Raw genomic sequence first — 13,910 nt, 5'->3', positions numbered from 1 at the left:
GCAAAAACGGTCGCTTTTTGTGATCGTCGCTAGATTGCTCCGGTCATTAACTCGAAACACACTTAGAATGACTCAAAATAATGAAAACAATCAAATTAGACACTAGGAACTGAAATGGACGGAAATTGAATTAAAAGACTAACAACAATGAAAACTAACTAAATAATATAATTTAATAATGGGGGGGTTTGGTTTTGACGAGAAGTAAATTAAACTTAAATAAATTACAAAATTGACAAAAGCATGAAATTAAGGTAAAAGGATAGATGACGGACTAGCTAGAGGGTTTTTCTCCACACATGACACATATGCAACCTAAATTGATTTTCAGTTGTTCTTTCAATAAATTGTGAATGACAATGTTCCAAGTTAATTAGGTCCGCTTAAATTAACTCTTAGATTTCCCTAGATTCATTGGATTGAATGGAATACGCATTACAACCAAATTATTCCTCATCAAAATCCCTAACTATGGAATACGCATGATAGAGACATTCAACAAAGATCATTAAGTTCAACGGAAATCATAAACATTGACTAGGCATTCATAACTATAGAATACGCATGTTAATCCAGCCTAGAATTCACTTAACACGATTGTGGATAACAACCTTCACTACTTGTGAATATAAGTTCATAACGATTAGGTGAAACTCCCTTATATTCTAGCATCAAATTCATGCATGAAAATTAAGCGTGCACTCTTAATCGACATACACAAATTAGTTATCAATCAAGCAGTTAAGCAAATTAAATCACAACTCAGAAATCACAATTGAAGGTAATCAATTCATATTACAAATATATTCATGGCTTTGAATTAACCTCTAGCCAAAATAAATTTAGTTACACATTATTAACAAATTAAACCAAAAGTAAAACATGGGTTTGAGAAGATAAAACCAAGAAAAATGGAGTGAAACTTTGCTCTCTGTGTTGTTCCCGTCAGTTTCTCCTTGCCTTTGCCTTCTCTCCCCTCTGTCCTGCCTCTGCGCCTCACTCTCCTTCAATGGTGGCGGCACAAGGTGGTTATGGTGGTTGAATGGTTGGTTATATGGAGGAATGGATGGGGAAGGTTTAGATATGTAAGGAGAGGCAAGGGAAAGCTTGGAGAATGGTTAATTTCTGGATGATTTGAATGAGGTTGCTGCCATGGTATTTATAGGAAAAGGATGGACTTGTTTAACACAAAATTCTGGTGGAATTGAGTAGGTGAGCAAGGCAAAGAGTGGGAATTGTTGGTGGGTTAGGTATTGAGTCATCCATTCACATGTCATGGTGAGTTAAGCATTGCATCATCCACTCACATGTCATGGTGATTTAAGCATTGCATCATCACTCAAATTTCTGGTGAAAGTGAATCAATGCCCACGGCATTGAAGAATTTCTTGGTTTTGAGTGAAGTTTTGGTCAATCCTTCTAGAAATTTATCCCTTCTTGCAACTTGTATTTGTTTCACCAGATTTTTAGCATGTTCATAGCCTCTTTTGTCTTCAAATTCGTCCATCCTCATGCCTCCATGCTTGCACAATCCAATCTTGGCCCAAAAATGCTCTAGAATGTTCCAAATTGCTTCTTTTTGCATACTTTGACACTAAAACCTGAAATTGCACGAAAATAACTTTAAACACTATAATTATCATAGTTTAGCTAATTAAAAGCAAGAAAACAAGCTAACTAAGTCGTATAAATATGCTCCTATCAATTTCCCCCACACTTAGCTTTTGCTAGTCCTCGAGCAAAACAAAGAAAACAAGAACAAGAAGTAACAAGAAAAACATTAGCTTCCCCCTATGTGACCCTCATAGAATTTCATTCGAGAACACAAATCAACAAGAACCATAGCTGGCACCAAACAAGCTAATCCAAGTTCATCTTCCTTATTCAAATATTAGCAGTAATCTTTGAATCATCCTTGAAGTGTAATGTGTGAGATAGCCATGCTAATGCAATTTCAAAATTTTTATATTTTTAAAATCATCATATGCAAACTAGCAACCTTCTCACGGGATATACACTCAATCACACATGTGTTTAGTTTAAATGTGTTTCGCTCAAAGAATCAAATGTGAAAGTTCTACCATAAGCTTGCATAAAGATCACTTCTCCACAGTCATAATTGCAAAACTTAAATCAAGAGGACTTTTATTGGATGTAATGAGGTTTAGGGAGAGGGTTATTAAAATGAAAGAATAGGTAAACACAAGTTCCAAGCTACATTGCAAGCAATTCTTTTCTTTAGATTTATAAGAACTCAACCTTTCCAACGATTCTTTTAGCACCTCCAACCACACCCTTAAACTGAAACTTTAAAAACTTTTTATTTTCTTTGTATACAATCCTTCTTTTTCTTTTCTTTTTTTCTTTTTTTTTTTTTTTATTTTTATTTTTATTTTTTTTTTAAATACAAACATGAAATACCCACACACTTATTCTTTTGCCAAACACCTTCAAAGTACTTCACAAACATTTCTCATAAGACAATCTCACATTGCTCACTAGCTTGCTTGGAAAGGGTAAGGAAAAATGTTTCAGGTATAAGGGTAGACATATCTGGTGATAAGAAATAAAAGGCTCAACATACACGGCTCAAATTGGCAATCTAATGATATCATTTTTTCTTTGGGAAACATGGTTATTTGGGTCATAGTGGTAAACCTAATGCCTCTATCATTTCCAAATTCATGCAATTAATGACAAACATTTTGAAAGATCGTTACGCAAGTTCTAGAGATGTATCTCACATAAGTTCATCACACATGAAAGAATAGGAGTGTATGAAAAATGCACACACTTTCAATCGGCTCAAAAACTCACATAGGATGTATATGGTCACTAAATTCACATATGAAGCTTTAAGTCATACTTTAGTTTCACATTAACAAGGCTATGTGCATTTGGTTTTTCAAAGATGATCAAACATGTACAAAACTAACAAGAGAATTAGGAATTTCACAAAACACATGTTAACTAAGTTCTTGATGATCATGGTTCAAATTTGATCCAATTATATCATTGGGTCGGGAAACTAACAAAAATCTAATTCAAAACAATAAGGGAAACAAGACCATATTTTTGGATTTTTAAATTTTCCGATTTTTCTTTGAAGGTTTTTTTATTTTTTTTAAAGAAAACAACACTAATTAAGAAAACAAAAAGCAACAACACAGAAACAAATGAAATTCTAGAGATAACTACCCCCACACTTAAACTGGACATTGTCCCCAATGTCAGAAAACACTATAATGCAAATAAAAATGAAATAAATAAATAATAAGAAACAAAATAAAGCAATTGGAGTGAAAACTTCCCTAGTTTGCAGTAAAATCAAGCGATGACCCCCCAAGCTAAAATTCTGCAATCAACTTCAAGGGTGGAAATAACCAAAAATTCCTGCAAAGAAAATAAATCATTCAGTTAAGTAACGCAAGAAAATGTAAAAAAAATTGCAAACGAAAAATTGAAAATCACGATAAAAGACAATGAATAGAACTAATAAGTGATCATTGGTCGTGCTTGTTGACTTTCCACAGCTTTCCTCTTGAACTGGGTGACACTTAGCTTTTTACTTGCAAGTGATGATTTGATGATATTGTACGGCGAGGCTTTGCTCTTTGGGAATGTTGCAGTTCCTTATTTGTTCTCCAAGCAGATGTGGCAGCTTCTCTAGTTCTTCATCTCAGACTCCTTATGCTGAGTTGATTGTGCAAGCTGCATTCTTCTCTGCTTGTTTCTTCTGCACGACGGGCGGGCACGAGGTAAAGGTGTTGGTCGGTTTCTTTCTTTAATCTTTCCAAGTGCCCACCTCTTGCTCTCTTTCTCATTGTCCTTAGTTGAGGATGAATCAGCACGTTGTCTCCACATGCTTCGAGGTATCATCTTCACTTCCCTTATACGTGAGAGACGAAACGAAAGCATAAGATGATGAGTACTCGAGAGCAGGTGCTGACTGGAGAAAGGACAGGGAGAAAGCATGATATGAGATACTCGTGCTCTCAACCTTTATGATATGAAATACTTGTGCTCTGGATGGGTTGTTTGCAGGGGTATCCCAGGGGATGAAAAATACAGAGTGACTTGAGAGGGTTTGTTGGAAAGCCATTTCAGAGAGGAAGAAGTGCTGAGAGGGTGTGCCTTTGCTGTGGGAAGGCGAAGGTAGATACTTATGAGACTTTTCTTCACAACCGGAACTATTCTCTCACTCATTGTCGGCAGCCGGTGGATGGATGAATGGTACAAATTACGCGCTTTCTGACAAAGCTGTCCGTAATTTTCGCAAAGCTGCTAGTTGCATGTGACGAGTGACAACACGTCTGGACAAATTGATCTTTTGAAATCCGGGGTTCGGCTCGTGGTTTCTGAGCAAGCCCAGCCTTTAAGAAATGAAACGCCTCTTTTGAGAAAAGAATCCTGCTTTTGAGAAAGGAGCCCCGACTCTTCGATTTGCGAGAGGACGCTTCTTCGATTTCTGAGGAGCGCCTCTTTGATTTCTTCTTTTTATAGAGGTGTTAATTTTGTTCCACAACACACTTGAGCTCTCTCCTGTAAACACTCCCTTCTTGCACTTCCAAAATCTTAATCTGTCCGATCTCTTCTTTCTTTACCATTCTGAAAAATGTCTGGCCCTTCCGATCGTCGTTTTGACTTGAACATTGGTGAAGAGGCAGCTATGCCTTCACCAGACAACATATGGCGCCCATCCTTCATATCCCCTACCGGTCCCCTTACCGTGGGGGATTCGGTGATGAAAAATGAAATGACAGCTGCGGTGGTGGCCCGGAACCTTGTCACCCCCAGAGATAACAGACTGCTCGCTAGACGGTCTGATGAATTGGCGGTTAAGGAGTCTCTGGCTCTTAGCGTGCAGTGTGCGGGTTCTGTGTCCAACATGGCCCAACGCCTATTTGCTCGAACCTGTCACGTCGAATCGTTGGTGGCTGAAATACAGAGTCTCAAAGAGGAGGTTAGAGGACTCAAGCATGAAAATAAACAATTGCACAAGCTTGCACACAATTATGCCACAAACATGAAGAGGAAAATTGACCAACTGCAGGAAAATGATGGTCAGATTTTACTTGATCACCGAAGGTTTGTGGGTTTGTTCCAACCGCATCTGCCTTCGTCTTCTGGGGCGGCACCGCGTAGTGAAGCTCCAACTGATCAACCTCCGATACCTCCTCCTTCCGTGGCCCCGCCGACTACTGAAGCACCACCTGACCAATGAATGCTATTAGTTTACACATCATTGTAAAATATTTTTACTTTTATGTTTTTTTTTTATTTTATTTTTTATTTTATTTTATTTATTTATTTATTTTTTAGGTGTGTTTTTTTTTTTTTTTTTTTTAAATCAATGTAAAATATGTAAATCAATGTAAAAAGACTTTGTTTAACCTTCCCCCACACTTAAACTAAATAACACAAACTCACATAAATCAACCAAATAACACAACTAACTGAACAAAACAAAATGAAAGCAGTAAAGATAAGGGTGTAAGTTGAATGCTTGGGTTGCCTCCCAAGAAGCGCTTGCTTTAACGTCCGCAGTCGGACGAATCTTTCCTTTAAACTCCCTTCGGCTCCAAAGCATGGAATTTATCTTTTAATGGGAGGTAATACTTGAAATGATTCGGCAATGGTTTAAATTCAAGAGTGGGTGCCTGAATCATCAAAATCAGAAACATGTTAGTATAAATTAAAATTAAAATTGGAGAAGATGGCTTACTTTCTTTTTCCGACACAAACTCAATGACAAACACCACATCTTTGAACATTTCCGAGACTTTGAACTTGGCCAGGTTTACTATGATGGTTGTGGCTTGTCCCGTGTTATCAAACTCAACTACTTTGGGCTTGATTGTCTCATGCACAGCCTCTTGGATGTATTCTTGATATGCTTCAACCACTTCATTTTCTTGAATCTCTTTTCTTGGTGTGCAAGGTTCTTTGAACGTTTCAATACCATTGGGAACTTGTTTTGGTGCACCAAGAATTGGGATATCACTTTGCACCTTTGGAAGAGCTTCCACAATGTCTTTTTCACTCTCTTTGATATTTGGAATCAAAAACCTACAAGGAAAAAGGACATTTGGTGAAATAATGTTAGAATGAAGTGGATTTAGAACTTCCTCACCTGAGTTGGATGACATAGGGATTTGAGGAGCTTGCAGCAAGAATTCTTCTAAACTGCCCAGGTCGTCCTCCTCCTCTTCTGCTTGCAGCAGCAATTCATCCATGTTCGGGCTGTGTTTGGATAGTTCTGGGATAGCTTCATCCTTCATGTCACCTTCCAAAGTGATAGCATCGTGGATTTCAAAATCTTCCTTCGAATTTTCAACAGTTGAGCTGGAGAGTTCACTTTGCTCTTGAATTTGTACCATGAATTCCATAATCTCTCCCATTTGACTCATCAATTTATCCAACTTCTTGTCTTGATTTTGTTGGTCCTGCGTCAAAGAGGTTAGTACTTGAAGAATTTGATCACTATCCATGGACATACTTGAATTTGATTGGAATTGTTGTGGGGTATGCGGTGGTGGCTGCATAGGCGTTAAATAAAACTCCTCAGATTGCTGCCAATATCCATCTTGTTGAGCCTCCTTGGCTTGATTTTGTGAGCCCTGCACCAAAGAATTTAATTCATCAAAAATTTGATTGTAATCTATTGACGAATCTGAGTTTGATTGGGCATATTGCACGATTTAGCTATTTTAAACTATTATGCTGTAGTGTCACTTGCATGCATGCACGGTAGCAGTTTGCGTACCTTATGCTGACGTAGTAGTCTTTACTTGCAGAGAAGGGATCCAAGCTTGAAGTTTGACGAGGACTCCCACAAAGTAAAGGTACAAAATCTTGCAGATGTCTTGAACTGCATGAATCCTCTCAATACGATGCCTTGCATGCTTAGTTGTTGCTTTTGCTGCAGAATACAAGACTTTCTCCAAAAGCGGTATTACTAAACTGTAAGTTGTGAGTGTCAAAGAACATGTGCTCACTGTTTCTTGACATACAGTAACTTGGTCAATCCGTGTTAATAGTTGAGAAAATTATGGAGCCTTATTTGGTTAGGTTAGGAGTCCTTATTTAGTGCAATTAATTATGAAAACCTTATTTAGTTGACAAAGAATTTGTTACCATTTAGGACTATAATGAAATCCTAATTGATTTGGAATATCCCTTTAATCAGTTAATAGGCCGGATTAAAGGGATGAGTGTCTATATATTAGGAGGTCCCTGCACTCACAACATTATCCTATTCTAGTGCAAAACCCTATTTCTGTGCACAAGGACTCTCGGCTGCTAGAGTGTAGAAGTTCCTCCTTGAAACCCTAGCAGTCATGGCTTCTTCTTCCTCCGCTTTGGAAGATAAGTTTATTTCCCTTTAATTGTTTGATTGGTTTATTGTAGTTATATTTGTTATATCTGTGATCCTAGTAACTTGTTGATTTTCAGATTACATCTTACATAAACAAGATGAAGGTACGTATGTCCTTCTCTATATGTGATTCAGTGCGTTTTTTGCTATGTTAATTATGCTTGAATTCGTGTTAACTACAATTACTTGACTTCATAGTGGAGGTAAAGTTTTCTTAATGAGGGTGTGTATGGTGATTAATGTTCAAAATTTTGGTAGAGATGGTTTAGCAAAAACAGATAACTGTGGATCATGATCCGCAAGGAGAGAAAGATGCTGTTGAAAGCAGAGGTGGTTTTATGTTAAAAAGGCCAGGTACTTGGTGCACAAGTTTTTACACTTCAAACAATTGGTATGGTCCTATATTTGAGTTGAAATTTTCTGTACAGGACCTCCTGGCGATAATTGTTAATGATATGTTTCAACATTTAATAGCCGACCCCACTTAGTGGGAAAAGACTTTGTTGTTGTTGTTGTTTTATATGTTTCAACATTTGCGTATATTTCGTCTGATGTATTACCAGTTGGCTAGTCTTCTAACATTCATAATGATTTTAGGAAATATTCCACGTGCTGATGGCCAATTAGATATGACAAGGGCATTTGGGGATCGAAAACTAAAGGAGCACATAACTTCAGAACCAGATATAACAGTAAAGAAGGTTGACGCTGAAACAGATTTCATCATTTTGGCAAGTGATGGATTGTGGAAAGTAAGCTTAGCATTTTCTTTAATTTCTTAAAGGTTTTAACATTTCGATAAGATAATGTATTTACTTGTACTCGTCCTTCCAAATGCTTGAAACCTTTTGTTGTGTTTATGCAGGTGATGTCAAACCAAGAGGCTTACGATTGCATTGAAGAGTTGGATGATGCTCAAGAAGCAGCTGAGGAGTTGATTAAAGAAGCCTTATCTAGGAAAAGCTGAGACGATATCTCCTGCATGGTTGTTGTCTTTCACTAAATATGTCATACTTTCAGTTGTACTGAGTTTGACATTGTCAATGTTTCCTTGTATGATGTGCAAGTATTTGAATTTTTAAACTAGGTCTGTTAGGAAGAGTAATTTCTAATTTTCTCCAGATTAGCAATGGAAGTTTTGCACCAAGTGTCGAAATTTTTTTAGGCCTTCTCCCTTGTGGTTAATTGGCGTAGTAAGCGGATATTCACATTCTAACAATGATATCATTAGACTGTCTACGTGTTAAGCCCAATGATTACACTTGGGTTGGGAAGCCCAATAGCCAACATAAATTGAATGCACGTTTGTCTATCACCTAATAAGTTGATACTTAAGGTCAAGATTTTTCAGTTTTATGATACTAACATATGTGGCTTGACATACCAGATGATTCTTAAAAGAAAATGCTAGCCACTAATCCTTCACTTTAGGAAATCTTACAAGACTTATGTTGCTCGGTACTGTTTGGTAAGAAAATATTAACTTTTCTAATGACTAACTATTCACATGCTGGTTGATCCATATAAGCTTACTGAGTGGGATTTTTTGTTTATGTTTTTTTTACTTGATATCTGCATATGAAAAAGCACTTGATTTCTTCATAGAAAGAGGACACAAAAGAGTTTTTTTGAGGTCCTTATACTCATTATGCCTGGCATTGAATAGACAGGGAATTCACCTGAACCTGAAGAAACATTTGTTTCAAACCTCTGTGATTTCAAACAAAGAAGGAAGAGGAGGGATGCTTTGTTCATTCCTGAAGAAGTTATCTGGATCGGCCTTGCTCTTCACCTGTGCCAGCCTCTTGAAGTTACCCTTGAAGTACCTTGTGCCCCAAGTACTTGCCTCCAAGTAGCTTGTGTTTTGCACGTTGGCACCCAAATCAAGGTCCTTGTAATTGATATAGGCACCCCTTGGGGACCTAGAAACATAAGGGCTCATGAATCTGTAAAGCATTCTTATCCAGTGGATATGCTTGTTGGTTTCCTCCACTCCACTTCCATCCCACTTCACTATGTACTGTATGTTGAACAAATTACCTTTTCTGTGAGGAAATGGGATTTCATGTTCTGAGATCTCATTCATTTTGCCACCATATGGATCCAAAATCATGTACACATTTTGTTCCTGCTGAAACCTCTCCCAAATCCCTTGGAGTCCCGATTCGGGTATTGGGTTCTTCACGAAGTCGGATTTAGCCTTGAAATTCATCTTCCAGAGGGGATTTCTAGATAGCAATACATCTGAGGGCTGGTCTTTTTGGAATCCAGCAAAATACTGGGCAGATTGGATCCAACTCATCTCAATGCAGTCTTTTGCCTGCAATCCCAGCTCTGGAAAACTCAGCTTAATCAGTGGGATTAATCTGTCAATTTTACCAAGAAACAGTGATTGGAAAGATGCTTGAACCGTTTTCTGATTCCCACTCCCCACTTTCTGAATTATGACTCTGATGAAAAGATCTTCATGAAATTTGTCTGCAATATATTGCCACCTGTGAACAAGGCTGGTAGCTCCTTCGGCTAGGGTTTTGTCAAATGTAAAACCCGTCACAATTTTTGGAACCTGAACCAATTTGATTTTCCATGAAACTATGATCCCAAAACTTGATCCCCCACCTCCTCTAATGGCCCAAAACAAATCCTCACCCATTGTTCTTCTGTCAAGGATTCTTCCATTCACATCAATTAACCGAGCATCTATGACATTGTCAGCTGCTAGGCCATGCTTCCTGATTTGGGTTCCAAACCCACCTCCACTGAAGTGCCCTCCAATCCCAACAGTAGGGCACAAACCTCCTGGAAATCCATGGACCTCACTTTTCATGGCAATGCTATAATAAAGCTCACCAAGTGTGGCTCCTGACTGCACCCAAGCTGTTTCATCTGCAAGGTTGACCTTGAGGGAACGGAGATTGATGAGGTCAATGATGATAAATGCGGTTTTGCAGAGGTAAGATAGGCCTTCATAGTCATGTCCTCCACTTCTAACCCTGACTTGCAGGCCAAGTTTCCTGCTGCAAAGAACAGCGGCTTGGATTTCAGACTCATGGGAAGGTGTGACAAGGAGAAGAGGCTTCGATGTGGAGTTTAACCACCTAGGGTTTTGCTGGGAAGATTGCAAAAGAGATGAATACAAAGAAGAGTTTGAGGTGTGAATGTTTTGATCAGAAATTTTGCTGTAGTCTGCCATGCACTGACTGAAAATTTCACCACTGATTGAAACAGAAGATACCGAAGGAATTGAGACCAAGAGCAAAGAAGCTAGTAGTGCAATGAACTCCATCTGTTTCAGGAATTTAGGCATTTAGATTTTGATGAGCGTGTGGTTTGGCTATATATATATATATATATATATATATATATATATTTTTTTTTTTTTTTTTTGAGTGGTATATTTTCTTGGTGAGGGTGGAATATTTAACCTAACTAGCTATTCGATATGCTGAATTCGGCTTGTTTTTACTTCTGCTCATCCGCTGCGTATATAGGAACACAACCAAAGAAAGCGATGATTCCGATGGAGTGAATTGAGAATATCTATCATCTACCACATTAAAACCAAAGTTATCCCTAGCCTATAATTTAGTCGGCACTCGGCATTTGAAGTTACTCTTGCCATTTTCTTGTGGAAATTGTAATCAATAATGTGTTGAGACGCAAGTTACCTAATTTTATTTTATAAAATATTTAACTATTTCAATGTCAAATTATGATTTGATGATAAGTAAAAAAAATAAGCATATAAAAGCTAATGACTGTTTTAATTTTTTGTCACTTTTCATAGTTAAGCACTAGTTGAAAGAGCCAACTGAATTCATTCTTAGCAATGAAGTATAGTAGCCAATTCCACTTGGTGCAAATTGGCAAAATATATGGGCTAATGCATGTGGGACTTCCATATGCTTTGAGTTCTGCATGGTTGCAAGACAACTAATTACAAAGCTCCATCTAGAACGAAATCTTCATCATATATAGTTTAATGCACCGGCTAGCTCTCATTCTCTCTTCGAGGGTGAAAATGCCTGACTCGATCCCTCTGTTCTAGGCTTCTAGGATCAACATGTGTTGAAAGGGTCATATATGCTGACATTTTCAAACGTGATGCGCCAGCATACAAGGGGTTGATAGTTGTCCACATTACTGATCCACTATTTTATATGTTTCTCATTGTTCTTCTATGTCGTACACATTTATTTAAGTGCCATGTAGGTTTTTGTTGTGATAATTTTAATTGTCTTAAATATAAGCGAGTTTCGGTAAAAAGTTATTCTCATCATCAAGTCAATTAGTCTTTTTATTTAGCGTCATTAGAGTTTTGACTGGAAAAGATTTTTAACCACATTGAATATCATGACCTAAAACTGAATCATGATTATAAGGATTGTTATCCCATTCATTAATCTTGCGGAATCGTTCCTTGTTCAAATATGTTGGTCTAATCTTCTCATTAGGCCTTGCTAGATCTGACAACTGGATTGGGCTTTGCTAAGCCCTCTCTGCCCAATGCTGAGTTAAGTGACTTGAGAGCCATATCAGGCGTGCCAATCAAACTCACCCCCTATCCCATTAAAAAAAAATACAGCAAAAAGGATGGAGGGTGGGTCTTATTAAAATTTGTCAATTTAATTCTAAAATCAAACAACTCTTAAGTTGGCACAAAATTTTGCTCACTCTTGAAGAAGTTTTCATAATCAACCTTACCTTTTATCTTGGCTAATCGCTCAAAATTTCCTTTGAAATACTTTTCACCCCAAACCTTTGCTTCCTCCAAAGTTCCTTTGATATTTCTTCCAATGTCCAAGTCCCTGTAGTTAGTATATGCAGTCCTAGGGTTTTTGGTCACAAATGGAGCCATGAAGTTGTAAACCCTATTGATCCCTTCCAAATGCTTCTTCTCAGCCAAAGCTCCCCCCTCAAACCACTTCGTGAAGTACTGAATGTTGTACAAGACTCCAGCTCTATGTGGAAATGGAGTAAAATCTTCTGAAATCTCAGCCATTTTTCCACCATAAGGATCCCAAATCATTATACCAGGAGCCTCACCGTCTTGCATCACCTTCCATATGGCTTCTAAGTGCTTTTCTGAGATGGGTTTTGTCACAAAATCACTTTTGGCTTTGAAAAAGCCCTTTTGCACATGGTTTCTGTCCAACAAAAGCTCTAATGGCTGCCCTGGGTTCTCACCATTAATGTAGAAAATAGATTGAATCCAGTTTATCTCCTTGCAGTCCTCAGGCTTCAAACCCAACTCGGGAAAGCTCTTTTTCATCAATGGGACTAGTTGATCAATGGTGCCAAGAAACAAGGCATTGAAATTGGCCTGGATTGTTTTGCCATCATTGGAACCTTTTCCCACAAAAAGAATGACTCTTATGAACAGATCTTTATGAAACTTGGATGCAATGGCTTGCCACCTGTGAACCAATTTGGTTGCGTTTTGTTCTAGGGTTCTGGGGATTGTGAAAACCGTGACCTTCGGAGGAACCGGAGCCAACTTGATCTTCCATTCAAGTACAACTCCAAAGCTTGCAGCTCCACCTCCTCTAATGGCCCAAAACAAGTCCTCCCCCATCGATTGTCTGTCAACAATACCTCCATTTGCGGTGACCACGATTGCATCCACAACATTATCACTTGAAAGCCCAAATTTCCTCATCAACACGCCCTGACCTCCGCCGCTGATATGTCCACCAACACCAATAGTAGGGCAAACACCGGCTGTGAAACCAAGTTTTCCTCTGCTCTTATTGGCAACATGGTAGTAAAGCTCACCAAGTGTTGCACCGGATTGAACCCATGCAGTGCGTTCTTTGCTATTGACTTTAACCTTATTAAGCTTGAAGAGATCGATGATGATGAAGGGTACATCAGCTTTGTAAGAGAGGGCCTCATAGTCGTGACCCCCGCTTCGAATCCTGACCTGGAAGTGTTGAGAATTAAGCTGCATTCTTGCTTTAGAAGTTACCCTGCAGAAGCTAAACCTGCAGATGAAATCAAAAAGGAGCTGTGAAATGTGAAGAAATTAAGACTTTACTAAATCAGGAGTAGCCATTGAAATTCAACGGCTAGTTTCTTTTACTAGTTTAAGAAAGTTACAGCTGGTGTTTTTCTTTCTTTTGTCTTGTTAATTGGACTGAGCCTTCCCATCTTCTTCCAAGTGGATGGATGATATCCTCCAATAACCATTTATGGTCGGAGAGGAGTTCTAGGTTCCTAGATGTAGGATCTGATTTTAGACTGGCTGTAAAAAGATATAGTCTTTTGTAATTTGTCTTTTGAGACATATGAAAAATACATCGACTCTTGCTCTTCCCTCTCTCTCTTGAAAGAAACAAATTTCTTCAAACCCTTGCTCAAAGTTTCAATCCTTTTTTATCAACCTAATCGATATGCCTGGTACCATTTCAAACATGGTATCAGAGCTATTGGTCTGATTCCGAAGAAAGGGTGTTATACTGTGAGAGAAATCCAACTCCGAAAAAAACCAGAAAACCTTAAAGGTGGTTCTTTTATTGTGACTCTTCGTATT

At 38.2% G+C, this 13,910-nt stretch overlaps 3 protein-coding genes across 3 annotated transcripts; 1 reads left to right on the top strand and 2 right to left on the bottom strand.

The window, feature by feature from the left end:
- Nucleotides 1-7,476: 7,476 nt before the first annotated feature.
- LOC103446157 (probable protein phosphatase 2C 62) lies at nucleotides 7,477-8,345 on the top strand. The gene is made up of 4 exons (XM_029109288.2): nucleotides 7,477-7,482; nucleotides 7,657-7,732; nucleotides 7,976-8,130; nucleotides 8,244-8,345. Exons 1-4 carry the CDS (start codon nucleotides 7,477-7,479, stop codon nucleotides 8,343-8,345), a joined length of 339 nt encoding a protein of 112 aa, XP_028965121.2.
- A 735-nt stretch (nucleotides 8,346-9,080) lies between these two features.
- On the bottom strand, nucleotides 9,081-10,664 carry LOC103446156 (berberine bridge enzyme-like 22). The gene has a single exon (XM_008385231.3). It carries the CDS (start codon nucleotides 10,662-10,664, stop codon nucleotides 9,081-9,083), a length of 1,584 nt encoding a protein of 527 aa, XP_008383453.1.
- A 1,362-nt stretch (nucleotides 10,665-12,026) lies between these two features.
- LOC103446155 (berberine bridge enzyme-like 22) lies at nucleotides 12,027-13,334 on the bottom strand. Its single transcript, XM_029109287.2, has one exon. The coding sequence runs from the start codon at nucleotides 13,326-13,328 to the stop codon at nucleotides 12,027-12,029; it is 1,302 nt and encodes a 433-aa protein (XP_028965120.2). The 5' UTR covers nucleotides 13,329-13,334.
- Nucleotides 13,335-13,910: the final 576 nt, after the last annotated feature.

Source organism: Malus domestica, chromosome 10, assembly GCF_042453785.1.
Source record: "Malus domestica chromosome 10, GDT2T_hap1".
In the NCBI taxonomy this organism is placed as follows: domain Eukaryota; kingdom Viridiplantae; phylum Streptophyta; class Magnoliopsida; order Rosales; family Rosaceae; genus Malus; species Malus domestica.
Note: the sequence above shows the minus strand (reverse complement) of the source record. Positions and strands in the feature narration are given on the sequence as shown.

Bases quoted from the DNA above. Each gene is read 5' to 3' on its own strand.
- LOC103446155 (XM_029109287.2), bottom strand. From the start codon at position 13,328: ATGCAGCTTAATTCTCAACACTTCCAGGTCAGGATTCGAAGCGGGGGT.
- LOC103446156 (XM_008385231.3), bottom strand. From the start codon at position 10,664: ATGGAGTTCATTGCACTACTAGCTTCTTTGCTCTTGGTCTCAATTCCT.
- LOC103446157 (XM_029109288.2), top strand. The intron at 7,733-7,975 runs GTACTTGGTGCA...TAATGATTTTAG, and splicing joins TTTTATGTTAAAAAGGCCAG to GAAATATTCCACGTGCTGAT. The intron at 8,131-8,243 runs GTAAGCTTAGCA...GTGTTTATGCAG, and splicing joins CAAGTGATGGATTGTGGAAA to GTGATGTCAAACCAAGAGGC.